The sequence below is a fragment of the Corylus avellana genome, chromosome 2, assembly GCF_965113065.1.
Source record: "Corylus avellana chromosome 2, dhCorAvel1.hap1.2, whole genome shotgun sequence".
NCBI classification, from domain to species: Eukaryota; Viridiplantae; Streptophyta; class Magnoliopsida; order Fagales; family Betulaceae; genus Corylus; species Corylus avellana.
The window spans coordinates 43,894,778-43,911,661 of NC_142491.1; the positions used below are offsets into that span (position 1 = coordinate 43,894,778).

Below are 16,884 nucleotides of genomic sequence, written 5' to 3' on the forward strand. Positions count from 1 at the left end.
ATCGTTTGGTGGCCAGGGAGCCAAAGGTCAACATGTTAAGTGGGGAAAGTGTAAAACTTTTAAAGTTTCAATCATGAAATTTCAACACGGTTAACGTGTACTTTACACTTTAAATTGAAAGATCAATGATCAAGACAACTAGTAATGTTGCAGCCTTAAATTAATTGCGAGTGTTTATCTCTTTATTACAAGCTATTCTTTATTCTATATTTGTCAATTCAAAATGACACCACTCCTATGACTCGGGGGTGATGAATTAGGTCGGGGGTTCGAAACAAATCTATTAAAAACAAATTTGCATTTCATAAAATCTTTGTCTACTGTAAGTTATAACTACAGCCAAAAAAATTAAAGAGATCAAGGGCAAGAAATTAACAGGCCATAGACCAAAAATTTGAAATATCACGGATATTACATTTGACCTAGAAGTATCACACCCATGAATGAAAGAATATTTTCATCAGAGAGAGAGACCTGGGCTAGTAAAGTTGGAACTTCTGCAATCACAAGTGCACAGGCTTCTAGACTCTTTCACCACTCGCTGAGATCTCCGGGTGTGAAGCTTGATATTTACCAACTTACCAGCCATCTGTTACATGAAAAAATAATGGTAAATCGTCATCTCAAACTTGAAGTTTATAACAAACATTATATTATTGTTACATGGCTTCTACTGTCATCTTATATAAGAAGAGCGTCAAAGACGGGCAATAAAAGATCGTCTCCTAGAATGCCTAATCTGCACTGCATAAACCATTTCGAACACCAAGGATGTATAAAAAAAACTTTTTTCTACTATGTAAAAGATATATAGGTCTTCAGGAAAAAAAAATTAAGAAAAATAATATTTAGTGGTCACTCCTGGAGGCAGAATCATAATCAACACAATATTTCTTGAACATTATTTCCTCAAATCTATGTATAAGCAACAATTACAAACGTAGCGTAACTTTTTAATTGAGAAAGAGAAAATAACAAACCATTCTCCAAACCAAGTCTTCTGGACCCAAAGGTTGAGCAGGACTGGAATACAGAAAATGCCTCGAGTACTGCAAGAAATTAAGATATATAGTCAGTCCCCTCGAAGAAAAAGCTCAATTACTATCCTTATTTGAAAGATTCATGTTCAAGAGCGAATAATCTTCAAGCTAGTAGTAAATTATCAAATCAAATTACATGTGTGTGATTGTGTGTAACAATTTTCAATCCATTGCAACAGAATTTCACAATCACTAAGCCTTCATGTCAATCTTGGAAAGAGCAAGAGAAAAGGGAAAAAAATTCGAAAACATTATCCTTCCACGGGACAAATAGAACAGGAACAGTTAAAATGCAGACCTAGAAATACTTGTTCCTAATTCAATCATTAATGATATACAAATAGCAGTACAACAGTCAACTTTGCAGTCACAAACCTTGGCAAGATTTTGTTGCATTTCTTTGATATGAGCAGGACTAACACTTTTTAGAAATGTTAAAAGCCATCCTGGTTGAAGAGCATCACCGGATGAAACAAATAAAGCTATCTGCATATGAGGACGAAGGAATCAAAGCCTCAGTACTTGTACAGTCATATTAAAGATACAGCAATCCACACAACTTTTATTTCTCATCTGCCATGTAAAATGGACTAGGCAGAGCTACCAGATATGATTACATGTCTAGGTGTCTAGTCTATCTAATATCCAAATATTAAGACACGACATAACAACAACTTTCTCATCCCATTCTGTGGGTTGAAATGAAGCATCTCTACCGTGTCACATAATCTATACATGACAAAAAGAATTATATTATAAATTATTTCAGGAGACCAACTAAGACAGTGCTTACCTTTTGTTTGATAACCTATTGATTATCATTAGTGCCCAATAAAATATCCTATGCTTATGCTCACATTGTACCATTTCCAACATCACTTAAAGTAGAAATCTGAAATTGGCTTAGTTTTTGTTTTTTTAACAAATTCAATCAAAAAACTGAAATTAGTCTAACTATATGATTTTGTCCTTATCCCCAAATGCATAAAATTCAAACAAATTGCAAACATTCTTCCATTCATTTTATCAACTTATTAAACTTGAGCCGATGCCACCCCATCCTTTTATCAGCCGAGTCAAGGCCGAGAACATGAAATTTTATGTTATCATGATGCAGATTTTCAAAGCCATGACTGAAACAGATTTTTGCATCTCCTGTCTTACTAATAAAAACACAAACTTTAACCTTTCCACTTGAAACTACGAAAATTGAAAGAAAAATATTAAATCAGGAAGAGAATTTGTTCTAACATACGAATTTATTCCGACAGTTTTCAACTGGTCAATGATGCCTCCTTCAAAATCAACATGGACAACATATGGTGTAATCTTCGTATATGAAGACTAGTAAGCATTTTATCAATAAACAAGTCACCTATTTATTAAATTATATTGCAACTTTGTAATCATCCTTATTTTATATTCCCTCTTTTATCAACACCCGTTCCTTTTATGCTTTTAAGAGAAGCATCAAGGGAAGGAGAATAACCAAACAATCTTTAAGAGTACATGCATACCTTTCTGTAATCGAGTATTCCTTCAAAAGGAAGCTCCAATTCATCACTAACTATAACAGGAATGCAGCCACTAACAATAGCATCAAACAATCTAGCAGATGATGGAGTGTCACCAGCTGGACTTAGGCAAAAGATAGACCTGATTGCCAATGAAACAACTCAACTACTCAACAGAGTGAATAACAAAGTTATATCAAGAAACAAAATAAGCATCTAATTATATTACTTGCGCATGCCATTTTGAGCTGCTGCTTTGCCTCCCTCTCCAGCTGTTCCCTCCTCTATAACTACACCCTCAGCACCATTTAGCTCAGCTACTAGTTTAGCACGTATTTTTCCTCCCTAAAAGTATAATAAAATTAGCAGCATAGCCTTGAAACATATAAGATATGCACAAGAAAATGAATGTGGGAGACACGAGTAATAATTAGTACAGGTAAATGGAAAAGACTGTTCCCACACAATCATTTAGTGACATCGTAGGCCAGGAATTAAAAGGAAAAGATTAAACCATCTAAATTTTTTACCAATGAATATCATGTCCTCAGACATTTTAAAGCATTAATGTGCTTCCACACACGCACACAGTGTGTGTGTGTAGTTTTATCCATTGGACACTCCAAAATAGAATCAGATCAGTCATCTACAATAATATCGTAAAGTAATTTTTTTTTGGCTGTCTAAAAAAAAAAAAAAAACATTATAGATATGAAAGTCACAACACGCACAAAATAATAAATCCACAGCCAATAATCCTTAATGAGGCGGAATAAGATAAGGCAATATCTCATGCAAATGTATCCACAATGTATAAAATATAGTTGGAACAAAATACAAAAACCTAAACAATTACAAATTCTACAATCTCGATTTGTCAGATAAGGATAATTTTCACTCAGCGTTTTTGGAGGGATAATTTCCACTCAACATTTTAGGAGTATCCTAGTCTGAAAACTCTGATCATGTAACTTAAGAAGAATATAGTCTCATCGAAATGCAATTGGAAACAGGTAATATTATAGTCATATGCACTTCCACATGGGCCTAAGATGCCACGCATATCAAAAACCCAACTTGATAGACTAAATAGCCAAGCACAGTCAAAAGAGATGGTAAGGCATGTAAGTTATCTACACTCCCATAGTAACAAGGCTAGGCAAGACAATCTTCAAGGTAAAAACCTCAATCCAATAGACGTGATCATGCTTGAAGCCATCTAGTGACTATAACATGAATACAGAATATGCTCAATTTACATGAATTATACCATTTTTTCATTAAATAAACAACACCTACAGACACTTAAAATTACAGACGAGTTACAAAGACAGCATCAAAAGAAAGCTGACATGGAATGGTTCAATCCCTCAACCAATGACCAAAAAGAACTGAGTCAGACTTTGTGGTTTTGCTCCAAGCAACACATAAACCCGATAAAATACTACCACCCTAGCCCAGAGTCCCATCATTCCATCTCATGAAAAGCCATTCTCTTCAGTTAGTATGCAAGTAACCAGAGAGATTCCAACCATACCCACACAAGAAATATCTTCTTTTTTCTTTTTTTTTGATAAGTACCCATACAAGAAATATCTTAAAACAATCATTTGTGCCATACTTTAGAATAATTGAATAACAGATCTCTGTTTCTTAAAAGAACAAATAAACGTAGCTTTTTTGTAAGTTCAGATCTCACATTCATTAGTCACCTCATGCCATGCACGTTCCAAATGCCAGGTCCAAAGACTCACATAAATGACTAAAAGACTGGTGGACAAGAATTCTTATTTTCATATATTTTTATTTCCAAGAGTATTAACAAAATAATCTGAAAACTACTCATTGAAGAACCAAAATTCTTACCGCATTTCTTTTAAGGCGCCCTCGGAAAAAGAGTAGTGAGCTTCTCTTTGAATAACTTTCTGATGCGCATCTAGCATCACATAAATCAACATTGGGAACATAAGGGAGAATTAGGTCCTTCTCCAGAAAGACCTGTCCTGGCTTGTACCTAAAAGTTGAAAAAATAATAATAATAATTGCAGCTTTAATGAGTAATGGGCTTCTAAAATGCAGATTCATTTACAACTCAAATATTCACCAGTTCCCTGTGGAGTCCATATCTGGTAGCAGCCAAATTGCATTCTTCATGAATTTGCGAACAGATTTAAAAGACCAGGGATGATGAACAGGAAGTATATGATCCCTTCCTCCAGATCGCTTCCACGCAGGTTGATCCATCACCCACTTCAGAGCTTCCTATTCCACAAGTAAGTGTATGCAAGAGCTTTAAGAACATATAAGCAAATTATAAAATTTCACACACAGAATTCTCAAAAATTGAACCACTCAAGAAATACAAAATGGGGACAAAAACCTATAGAAAAAGAGTCAATAATGTGGTTTCATCTCCAAGAATTCCAACCGTGGACCTCTCTCTCTCTCTCTCTCTCTCTCTTAGCAAGAATCTGCAAGACAATCATAAGGAATATGATCGCTTGAACTCTCAAATAGTTTAAGACAATCTAATAACTACTAGCTATCACAGCATAGGGTCCCTTATTATTATGACGGGTTGGACATTAAAGCTAAAAAATGTGAATCTTGTACTCTTTCAATACAACAACTACATTTTGCTTCAACTAACAACTTGCAAACTACTTGAATGGACTCTGAAATGCCATCCAAATATCAACATTTTGGTCGGACAACAATAAAAGGTAAATGACATTTTAGGAGCTCATTATATTTCTACCTATTCGCTAGGAATCATGCCATTTTAACCCACAAGATCTATTTTGACAGAAAGGAGTAATAAGCTCCACTTACCCATATATAAGTTTATATTCTAAGTGAAATACCTTAGCATTGAAGTTTATATTGAAATACAAAGGGATACACAGCAATAACAAAGTAAAAGCAAAGCTTGGAGGACCACTCACACCCTGTAAAGCGCTTTGCATTGCTGTTTCTCCAACAAGAAGAAGCTTATGGTGGTGAAGAAGGGTATGTAGAAGAGGTCCGCCTCCTCCTGCCTCCCAACTCTCACCACACTCTTCAACAGCCTCTCTGACTCCGGCGCTATCAAGTCCGCCCACAGCCAGTAATCCACCGAGTGCTACAGCACACAATTTTACAAAACAAAAACAAATTACATTCATTTTCTCAGCAACCAAACACATAAATAAATAAAAAAATAGTAAAACCTGTTCGATCAAGCGGTGGACGGGGCTGCCATTGGAGGTGAGATTGGAGGTGTCTCGGTACGTGTTCCAGAACAGCCAGAGCAGATCGTCGGTGAACTTGCTCGGCATCTCGTACACGTAAACCCTAATCGGCGCTCCCAAGGGGTAGTACGGGTCTCCATGCACCCTCCCACTCTCTATCCTGTACATCGAGTCGTCGAGGTCTCGGACTGCGACCTCGTCTTCCGGTGCACGGACGGTATCGTCGGACTTAAATTTGGGGACCCGGTGGGCGAGGAAGTGCTCCAGCGAAGCCACGAAGGAGGTCTCGGAGCTCCGGGTCGAGTATAGGCCGTGAGGTCGGGTTCTCGAGGAGATAGAGAAGAGGAAGAAGAGGAAGCAGAGGGCGAGAAGAGAGAGGATTGTGAGGAGGAAGATTGGGGACCTGGATCTTGGGCTGTACTTTCCTGCCATTTTTTGGTTTTCGCTCGGGAATTTGATTCCTCGCACTCTTATATCATAGCGATCTGGTTCTCTTTCTCACTATCTATATAATTGGTGCTTTTGGCTACCGGCCATTTTACCGGTCAGGTATGAGCACCGACAATAAAGGAAAACTTTGTACGGGACGAGGTTCGGAGCAAGAGTAATGCTCATTTTCCCGTCCATTTATAAAATTCACTTTTTTTTTTTTTTAATGTGAATTATTTTTGAGAAAATAAGTCACTCACCATTGTTATTATTATTATTATTATTATTATTATTATGGGAATAGACCGAGTTGCAAGAATTCCAATGAATCCGACCTACTCGGACAGTGGCAAATACACGCAGGGGCGGGGCGCCCCTACCAAAATCCTGAAAAAAGAAGTTTACACCCCAAATTTTTGAGGTTTTTCAAGCCATCTTCCTCTTTTAGCCCCTACTATTTTTCTTTCTTCTTATTCTTCTTCTTCATTTACTTAGAAAAAATAAAAAGAAAAGAAATATATAGCAGATCTTGAATGAAAATTCTGATTTTGATTTTCTTTTATTCTCCTACTTCTTCTTTTGGTTGGCTTCTCTCTTATTCAATTGATTATTCTTATACATGCATTTGATTCACTCTCTCAATACCTTTTCTGGACATGAATTTGAGGAAGAAAGGTGAAAGGCTTTTATTTAAATATGAGAAATAGAAAGTAAGGAGAAGATGCTGATAGACGTGAGTCTCAAAGGTGCTAGTTGGCGCGTCAGTCCCAAAGCTATAAGTCTATAGCCACTAAATTTCACTCTCTCGAAGTCTTTCATCTCTCCAAGACCCGCTTTCCTTTTTCTCTTCTTTTCTTTTGTTTTTGTTTTTATTTTTTATTTTTTTATTTTTCAACCCACATAGGTGGCATTTCAACCACTTAAACTAATCTTCTTTTCTTATTAGGATGTTTTTGCTCTAGAAAAGATATTAGATGTTAGTGTGAAAGACAATATCTTTAAAAAAATTGCATATTATTTACAGATAATTAAATATTAGAAGTAATTAATTGAAATACAATATTGTGTTTTAAATAAATATTTATATATGTTGGTTTTTGGGTAAATCAGAGTAATGCTATAAGTAAAATTCATGTCGATCTCTTATTTTCAAAAGTATATAGATTTTTTTTTTTGACATGAAAAGTTCACTATTAAATTTGGAATGAATCACTATTAATTTTTGATATAATACATAATATTTGGGTATAAAATAGAGGTATAGTCTTACTGTAGTGTTACTTGATCAAATAAACAATATTAAAACATAACATTATATTATATTAATTAATTATTAATCACACTTTCTGCCCCTATAAAAAAAAATATCCCAACTCCGCCACTGTACTCAGACAAGTGCCTGAGTAACACGAAACCTACTCGGGCCTATAAATCCCATCAAAATCCCTCTCGATTAACGGCTTAAATTAAGACAAGCAGATTGTAGAAGATCCTGATCCCTTTTTTTAAGCCTTGCTAATGTACCTTTTGCCATGTCCAGTGCAAAAGATAAATTGTGGCTTATCAATTAAACAGGCAACAGACAGTCATACAAGTGAACTCTCGTGAAGTCATGGTCGCACCACCATCCAACAAAAGAGATAATTAGAGGAGGCGCCAACGAGACTATGAGCGGTATGGGGCAAACCATATCCAATATGAAAACCATACCACTCAATATGTTCATGACGTCTCCTATATATGATTACAAATCGAGCAATTAGGCATCCCAATATAAACATGAATTACTTACATAACATCCAGAAACAATTGAAGTTCTCAAAAGGAAGTCCACAACCATGTTTATGAAGCTCGTAAAGCTTTTAAACATCAAACTCAAATTGTCTTCGCCAACTAAAAAGCCCACTATCAACACCATTCAGGCATGCTCTCTCCAAATAAAACCATGGAATCAGCTATGTGAAACGGGCTCAAAGGGAGATGAGATCATCCTTTGGTGGTTGCTTCTTGGAATCATGCCCACTTTGAGACGTACCCCCACCTTTCTTACCAAATATCATCTCATCAAGATCGTCCATCATTTCATCGTTACTTCCTCCCAGGCCCCCACCTCGAGAACCGGCTGGTTTTCTAATTAGGGCATCTTCTTTTGCATGACGGGGTGACTCGTCTGGCTCAACGGCAACAGGTATCATAGCAGGTTCTGGCTCGGCTCCAACAACTGTAGGCTTATACATCTCTTCATACTTGGTGAGAGCTTTCTGAATCTCATCATTTACATTCAAGGCTTCAAAAAGCAGGGCCTCATTATCTCCAGCCGTCTCAATAATTCTCAGGACAGTAGATTGCGACTGACGACACTGCTGTACGAGTGTGATTGTCAAGTCATCCTGAAAATGGGAAGAAAAAGGTCCCATTCACGTTAGTGTGTTTCACCAGCATCAATACCTATGAACTGAATACTAAGTCAAGAAAATAAGTAGCCTGGTTAAAATTTACAAAATAACTCCTCTGATAACAGAAACTCTTCATCCAAGAAGGCGTCAAAAAAGAAAGTCTTGATCTTATCATCACTACATGTGTCAAACAACACTCTTATTACACACAAACAACATAACACAGCATCTGCATTGTATAAGGTCATCATTGTGCTAGGCTTTCTTTCTTTTTGTTACTTCAAACTCAAAGTGCACTAGGGTTTTTAGAACAACATTAAACTAAACTGTCCCCATTGCCAGATCTGCTCGGTTGATCAACTGCCAAGAATTAGATTTTCTTTTATCCTTTTTTTTAATGAAGACCAAGAATTAGAATGTCCAAGTGCACTACTTGAGAACATGGAGGCGGGTCACAATTTGTGACCTAGACAGATATGTGGCAACAGGTGACTTCTTGACCTAGAAGAAACTCACGCCAAAACAGGGACAATGGCATGCAAGACAATCTCACACCAAGTTCGTGGTCAACCCAATACTTAAACCACCAAAGGATCAAGATCAGATTTATTTTGCAGGAAAGAATTCCATTGTAGGTGTTCAACTATAATGCTAGAGAAAAGTGACATTTTCTGTTCAATAATTTTTTTTTATAAGCAATTGAGATGTCATTAAAAGCATAAGACGTCCGATGTACACAGTACAAGAGAAGCCACCTAAATAGTAGGAGCAAAAAGAGTAAGAAAATCATGATAACTAATCACTAAAGAAGAAACAAAAGCAGCTATCCAAAAATACAAGGTGTTGAAAAATAAAGATTTAATATCCTCCAAAGTCCTCTCACGGTCGTCAAAACTTATATCATTCATTTCCCTCTAAAGACACCACAAAAGACATGAAGGCACTATCTTTCACATAGCAGCAGTTAAATTGCTGCCAGCAGTGCACCAACAAGCATACAAGTTGACTACTTGTCTAAGCATAATCCAAGACAGCCCAAACCAACTAAAGAAAACATTCCACATAGCACAAGCAACCTCACAATGAAGAAGAAAATGGTCTACGAACTCTCCATTCCTTTAACACATAAAACACCTATTGACCACAATGACATGCCGCTTTTGGAGATTGTCCATGGTAAAGATCTTTCCTGGCACTATACAAGGGTCTAAGGATTACCCAACAGGGGTGAGTACACGAAGTCGCCCTGTCTTGAAGGGAGTTCCTCGTCAAAAAAAAATTTAACACCAAACAACCCTCTTTTAGAAGAGACCCACCACAGGTTATCCTCGCCTTCCCATCTCACTCTCCCTAAATACAACACCCTCAAGAATGAGGCAAAGTTATCCACCTTCCAATTATGAGCCACTCTAGCAAAACTCATGTTCCAATGAATGGATCCACGTGACCTGCAACATGCGCACACAATACCAAATAAACTAGGAAAGGCTATATCCTCGCACCATAGATCATGCCAGAATCTAACCTTGAGCCATCTCCCACTTCAAATCTAGTATGACTAGAAAACTTCCCCCAACCCCTCATAATATTCTTCCATAAACTCACCCCATACGCACCAACCGGCTCACTAGAGCACCACCCTCTCCATGAACTTCCATATTTAGCGTCCACCATCACTCTCCACCAAGCCTCTCTCCCAATCCCAGAGCGCCAAAGCCATTTACCTAAGAGAGCATGATTGGACTTCAATTCCCAACCCTCCCTACAAACCTTGGACCAACTCACCAAGTGATATTTGAACTCTAGCCTAGCTCAACCCATAAGAAATCGTGTTGGAACTTCTCAATACAGTTTGCAACACCCGTAGAAAGAGGAAAGAGGGACATGAAGTATGTAGGTAAATTAGAAAGGGTGCTCTTGAGAAGGGTAACCCTACCACCCTTAGACAAATACAACATTTTCCAACTAGCCAACCGAAGCAATATTTTTTAAAACATAGTAGCAAATTTAAACAATGTTAACAAGAAAAAAAAAAAAGTATAAACCAAAAATGACCACATTAATCCTTGTTGGGATGCTGATGGATATCACTCAAACCATGTTACTTGACCAAAATTGTAGGTGCAAGATAATTAATGTTACGTCACTATCTCGAAGAAAGTTATTGATAACCCAAACCTCAACGGTGTGACACTGTGATACAAAATAAAATTACCCAAATTTAAGGGATTTATTACTCTTGAACATTATGGGTGCATAGGGAAACTGCAATACATCATGCAATAGAGATACACCCGAATGTCACAGTAATAAGCCAGCTGAGCAAGTTTTCTTTCTTATTGATACTCATTGGACATTTCAATCAACATGCCAAAGATCCCACTGGAAATCATGTTATATCAAAATGACTTAAAGGCATTTCATTTTATATTAAATCTGATAAATTTATCATACTCGGCAAAAATAAAACTGATTCTACATTTTTTTTTTATAAGTAATTGAAATATTAATAAAAGCATAAGGCTTCCCTAGGTATACATATGAAGTATACAAGAGAAGCCTACACCTAATAGGAGCAAAAAGAACAAGGAAATCATGATAACTAATAAAATTGATTCTACATTTAAAATGTGTAACTTAAGAAGTTGCCACTGAGGTGAGTTTCATGTTAATATGTTTTTATTTCACACATTCGTTTTAATATGTTCTTGTCTGACAAATGGATCTTCAATCCAAGAGTCCTAGAAAAAGGTAAAACATTGGAAGAGTTGTAAAGGCCGCCAAAAATTTGCAGTTAGCAACCACTGGATTTGGTTTCAGTTACCATTAAATCTAACCTTGTGGTAGATAGCATTGGAAAGCCCTATGAGTCTACTCCCATCACGCATGCTTGTGCTAATTAATAACCAGTAGTAATTCTAATTTTCCTGATTGTCTTGATCTTTTATCTTCTCCTAGTTAAGTGTATCTCTTGTATACTTCCCGTGAAATTGGGTAGCGCCCTTTTGCTCTTAATAAACTTTGATTTACTTACAAAAAAGAAAAAAAGTAGTCATCAATCTCAAGACACTTCAACCTTTTTCTTTCTTTCTTTTTTGGGTGCGCAGGACTTGATCCCAGGTCTTCAATGCGATACCAAGACAAACATTGAGGGGGGGGAGGGGGGGGGAGGGGGGTGGTGTGGGGGAGGTTTTTACATTGCCCAATTAAACTGAGAATTCATTTTTAGGAGGACATATAATTCTGAATTGCAGAATAATTTCCATATCCAAAATTTTAGCCAGTCTATTGCCAATTAAAAATTCACCATAATCAATTAACAAGAATGCACTATTTCTGAGATCATGTAACAAGCAACGATATTAAAACATTATAGATAAGAAAGGTTGATATTGTACAGAAGTCATAACCATAACTTGTAGGAACTTAAAAGCATACTAAATATTATGATCTAGAATCACTACCAAAAAAAAAAAACTTAATAGCGATTAAAATGATCTTTTCTCTTTCATTCTAGTATCTAATCAGTTAGATATTACACTAGACCACAATACGCATGTTCAACAACAACAAAAAACCTCAAATCAGAATGTCAAAGTCACACAACTTCTATGTCATCATATCCAAGAGATGCCCAATCATATGTAGTATTGTCTAGAGCCTATTAAAATAAAATAAAATTCTCCATTAAGGTATACTCTGTTATGTATATCACACACACACACACACACTCATTCTACATCAATTGTCATACAAACAGCAGTTACGTTAGCCAATAATCAAATCAATTAGCAAAGCAAATATGAGCATTTTGCAAAGAAAAGTTCATAATGAGTTTATGCAACAAGAAGAGAAGTGTTTAATCATTCAAATGTAAATAAAATCAAAATATGAAAAAGCACTAGAAAGATCTACTCTAGATCTCAACAGGGCAAGAGAGTTAATGCTATTTTTGATACATCATTACCATGCAGTAGTGATGTAAACATATATTACCAAATGAATCATATAAAATTTTGCTAAAACCATTGAGGTCTAGTGTGCCAACATTGACTAGTTATAGAATTTAAAAACCTATCGGTCTATTAGTACTTATGTGCCTCACATATCACTCACAACACCATAAAATAACAAGCTTATATAATCTATGTTAAGTAAAAACTCTTGAAGTTGGACAAACATCAAGCTAGTAAAATCCAGGTGATTTTTTTTCAACAGTCAAAGACCATAGAGAATAAATAAAAATAACATATTTAATTAATATATCTCACACCTCACATAATGAAGGCACCAAAGTATCATATGTTCACTAGTAGAGAGACCCAAACTAGTAGATATAGACAACCAGCACAAGAAGAAAAAATCACCTTCAAAGCATCTTGTTGGGGTGAAGAGGATAAAACCGTTGTAAGAAGCTCAATGCTGTTTCTTGCAACATCAAATGCTTCCTTTGTTTGTTCAGCTGTAAAGCTTTGCACAGGAAAATCACGCTGAATCTGCTGGGGAAAATCAGTATTGTATTCTGAATCTGATACTGAACGAGGAGGAGTAAAGATGGGTGCCAAACTCTCATTGTCACGACCAGGGAACCGAATGCCCCTTGATTTTAAACTCTGAAATAGAAAGACACAAGCAGACAATTTTCTTTGTTTAAAAAAAAAAAAAAACCTTGCATGGAGAATTTTGTGTCGTAAACTAAAACATGGATTTTCTTGCCCACACATAAAATTTTTGTGTGATGTTATTCAAACATAAACTTCCTCTGCACCAAATCATTGGTCCACAGAAAATTCCTTAGTGGGATCACCGCTAGGGAGAAAGAGAACATTTTATCTATCCTTAAATACTTTATAAGATCCTTATTCCTTCTTCTTTATTTCAATTACTCAAATTATATAATTCTGCATTTCATAATTTATATACAAACTTATCTCCATAAGATGGACACTGGCCAAACAAAATCAGTCATCACTACTAACTTTTCATTGTACACCACCAAAGGTCGGTTAGAAACACCACTGGATTGAGCCAAATACAAATATTTAGACTGCAGTTGACACAATTTTTCATGTTTTGAAGAAAGAGGGTTGGGGCCGGGGGAGAGACTATGAAATAGAAGAGCTAATTAGCAAAATTTTGGCAACCGACAAAGATTAATACTAAAAGGCACCAGAACTTAAAATACCTTATATGTTTCTTCATAAACAGGCAAATAGCGGAGCTCGCTGGTCGATTCCCCCCATGCTTCAATTAGTATCAAAGCCTTATTACGATTATTAACTACAGTCTCAGGATCATCAATCAGCTTCACCATCTCATCAAGAACCCTCTCGGCTGCCACCTCCGAGAAAGCCTTTTCACAATTCTTAACCAATGTTTCAAGCAACACCAAAGCGAAGTACTGAACCCTCGCGCTCTTCAACATGATCCTCTTTTTAATTCCACGGATCAACTCAACACTGTTAATTTTTTCATTATTGATCATGTCACAAATATCAAGATTCAAAGCCCAATCAGGCTCATCAAGGTTCTCTGAGGTGGCATCTTCAACGATCTTATCTGCCTGGTTTGGGCCTTGGAAAAGTTCCTTCACCTTGAAGCTCATTGAGCTCATGCCTGCACTCATCTTTCGGCCCACCTCAGTGCCTCCAATCTTGAGGCGTTCACCGAGAGCACTAACTTTCTCCATCAAATTGTCACCCATATTTGCAACCCTTCAAAACCCTAAACAAGACCTTTAAAAATATTTCCAGAAAACTCACAAAACTTCAAAATGTTAGAAGAAAGAAAACTCCAATCCTAATGGTTGCTGGAAAAAAAAAGTTAAAAATTTAAAAAATAAGAAGGGATGGAAAACAAACTAATTCTGTTGGTGGCATTTTTCATGTACGGAAATTTTTTTCATTTCTTTAACAACAAAATAAAAATTACAAAATTACTCTTTCTTTCCTTTACTCCATTTTCCAGGCAAGCAAATAGAACACTTCGCAACCAAATTCCAAACAAAAACCCTCTGCCCTGAAAACCCATTCATTCCATAAAGAAAAAGAGAACCAATGTTCATTCGTTTCCATACTTTCTCCAGGAACCAAACAGCAAAAGTCAAGAGCCAGAGCTACATTTAAATTATATTCTCTTTCCTTTGCCCAATTTTTTTAAGCAACTCAACACACAAGCATGAATTTAAAATGCACGGGAACATATAAACATTAATTTTCATACATTCAACACCTTCAAAAATCAATTTTCCAAAAAAACTTAACTACCCTTAAAACCGTACAAATTTCGGTAAATCTGTCAGGAACCCTAATTTTTGTGATAATTGGCGAGTAAAGGCCACGATTAACAAAGCTGAACAACTAAATACCACTGTTAACTACACGAGTTTTGCAGTTATCAGAAAACAATAACACTTAAACCCTGAAAGTCAATATCTTATATTTATCACTTTTTCTCAACGTTCTCAACAACCAAACATATGTCATATATGCATTGCTAGGGAATAGGAATATGAAACCCTAACGGCAAACGAAAAAAGGCAACATCCAACACCTAGTCTTAGTTGAGCGATCCAAAAGAACAACATAAAAAATTAGAATTGTCATTAATCTATCGTTTTTCCTCGGCTTTCTCATAAACCAAACAGAGTCAACGCAATCGATCGGATTAGACATTAATCTAAAACCAAAAAACAAAATAACAAAATGAGAGTGTTTGTGTTTCTTACATAAAAAAATTTAAAAACAAACAAACAAAAAAAGAATAAGAAATTGGAGAGAGTACCCTTGAGAAATTGAGATTGAGAGGCAGGTTGGTTGAGACGACGACGCGCTACGACTCTGAGTTAAGTTTTGATCTTTCTAGGAGTCTCAGTCTCTCTCTCTCCCTCTCTTTCTTTCTCTCTCCTCTCTCCCTCTCTTTCTTTCTCTCTCTTTATACGTTAGCTAGAAGCCTATACGTTAGCTAGAAGCCTAGAATATTTATAATATTCCGATTTTTTGTTTTGTTTTTAATACTCGTACGAATATTTAAGAAAAAAAAATTGACAGAATATTATTTGCGTACATCTTGATTTATTGAGTGTTTGACCGACATTGGTTAAAAGACGGTATAAAAAATATAAATTACCAAGAGGTGTATATCTTATTGGACTAGGAATCTAGGAAGTACAAGGAGGCTACCATATATTGCATATGTAATAAGTATTTTCTAGGGGTGAAATTGGCATTTGGAGTTTAAGAGGAAAAAATTAAAAAATTTATGAGTACATGGAGTTTGGGGGAGCAAAATTAAAAAATTTATGAATAAAATTCTAATTTTCAAAAAATTTTAAGGAACTACACTGCGTAGTTCCGACCCCTGATATTTTCATAAGAGAAATTGTTTGAGCTTCTAGTGGGTGTTCAAACAACTTGAGCCCTACTTACTCAAATTGTCCGAACAACTATCAAATTGTTTGAGCTTCTAGCGAGTATTCATGAGGTTGCAACGAACAAACTTATTGCACGTATTTATCATCATATATTATTGTCCAAAGTAATATGAAAAGTTAATTGCACCTGATATTAGTCTAATATGGCTGTCTTGCTCACATAAAATTGTTGATGGAAACTTGTAAGCCTTGTAACCTCGTATCTATAAAGTTTAATTATGTGCAATTCAAATTGCGGCTGAAAAAAAAAAAAAAAATTGACATTGACAATAAATATTTATTTATATTGAAGTAGTGGGTAATATGTAGCATATGTCATTGTAGTGGGTAATCCGTTATGTGTCAAGTTTTCTTCCTCTTTAAAGACAATGTCAAATATTGTCTACGTGGAAAACATTATCCTTAATGTCAACTATTTATAGAACATTCATTTCATATTTGGGGTTTAATTCCCTTTTTTTTCATTAAGAATTTGCATTTTTCTCGGTTTTAGATAATTTGTGGAGTTTTATTATTACAATTTTAGCTCGTCAAAGTCGGGTGATGGAATATGTTGCACACCGTAGATTTTCTCCACCTTTTTATAGAATTTGTCTTTTTGTCAAAGTCAGAGTAGTTGGACGATTGACTTCTTGCGATCGTCACCGTTCGATTTTGATTCCTTGCCCCCCCTGGCACGCATCCTTTCCCGCAGAAAAATATACGCTACTGGTCCTACCGACGTATTGAACGCACAAACAAAAATAAAAGCCATGGACGGCAAAAACAAAGAAACAAACAAAAAAAGAGCAAAAAAATGGGGTATTATTTTATCTAATGTGACTCGCGATCGACCTTTTTATA

General features: G+C 35.9%; 2 protein-coding genes across 4 annotated transcripts; both read right to left on the reverse strand.

Moving 5' to 3' along the window:
• Positions 1-281: 281 nt before the first annotated feature.
• On the reverse strand, positions 282-6,402 carry LOC132167384 (Exostosin family protein). The gene is made up of 9 exons (XM_059578344.2): positions 5,764-6,402; positions 5,502-5,675; positions 4,659-4,816; positions 4,421-4,568; positions 2,784-2,899; positions 2,558-2,696; positions 1,416-1,526; positions 981-1,049; positions 282-589 (listed from the first exon to the last, which is right to left on the reverse strand). Exons 1-9 carry the CDS (start codon positions 6,214-6,216, stop codon positions 461-463), a joined length of 1,497 nt encoding a protein of 498 aa, XP_059434327.2. The 5' UTR covers positions 6,217-6,402; the 3' UTR covers positions 282-460.
• Positions 6,403-7,802: 1,400 nt separating this feature from the next.
• On the reverse strand, positions 7,803-15,529 carry LOC132191774 (Target of Myb protein 1). Of its 3 annotated transcripts, none has more exons than XM_059606877.2 (4): positions 15,393-15,529; positions 13,795-14,323; positions 12,977-13,222; positions 7,803-8,603 (listed from the first exon to the last, which is right to left on the reverse strand). In XM_059606877.2, exons 2-4 carry the CDS (start codon positions 14,311-14,313, stop codon positions 8,184-8,186), a joined length of 1,185 nt encoding a protein of 394 aa, XP_059462860.1. In that variant the 5' UTR covers positions 14,314-14,323; positions 15,393-15,529; the 3' UTR covers positions 7,803-8,183. The 3 variants fall into 3 exon arrangements, with proteins under 3 accessions (XP_059462860.1, XP_059462852.1, XP_059462866.1); XM_059606869.2 differs by having other exon boundaries at positions 13,795-14,333; XM_059606883.2 differs by having other exon boundaries at positions 13,795-14,344.
• Positions 15,530-16,884: the final 1,355 nt, after the last annotated feature.

What these genes read in the sequence shown, in the direction of transcription:
- LOC132191774 (XM_059606877.2), bottom strand. Translation starts at nt 14,313, where the DNA reads ATGGGTGACAATTTGATGGAGAAAGTTAGTGCTCTCGGTGAACGCCTC. An exon ending in TTTATGAAGAAACATATAAG is followed by an intron (nt 13,223 to 13,794) that starts GTATTTTAAGTT and finishes TTTCTATTTCAG; the next exon opens with AGTTTAAAATCAAGGGGCAT. An exon ending in CCCAACAAGATGCTTTGAAG is followed by an intron (nt 8,604 to 12,976) that starts GTGATTTTTTCT and finishes TCCCATTTTCAG; the next exon opens with GATGACTTGACAATCACACT.
- LOC132167384 (XM_059578344.2), bottom strand. Translation starts at nt 6,216, where the DNA reads ATGGCAGGAAAGTACAGCCCAAGATCCAGGTCCCCAATCTTCCTCCTC. An exon ending in AATGCAAAGCGCTTTACAGG is followed by an intron (nt 4,817 to 5,501) that starts GTGTGAGTGGTC and finishes CTTGTGGAATAG; the next exon opens with GAAGCTCTGAAGTGGGTGAT. An exon ending in GAATACTCGATTACAGAAAG is followed by an intron (nt 1,527 to 2,557) that starts GTATGCATGTAC and finishes CCTCATATGCAG; the next exon opens with ATAGCTTTATTTGTTTCATC.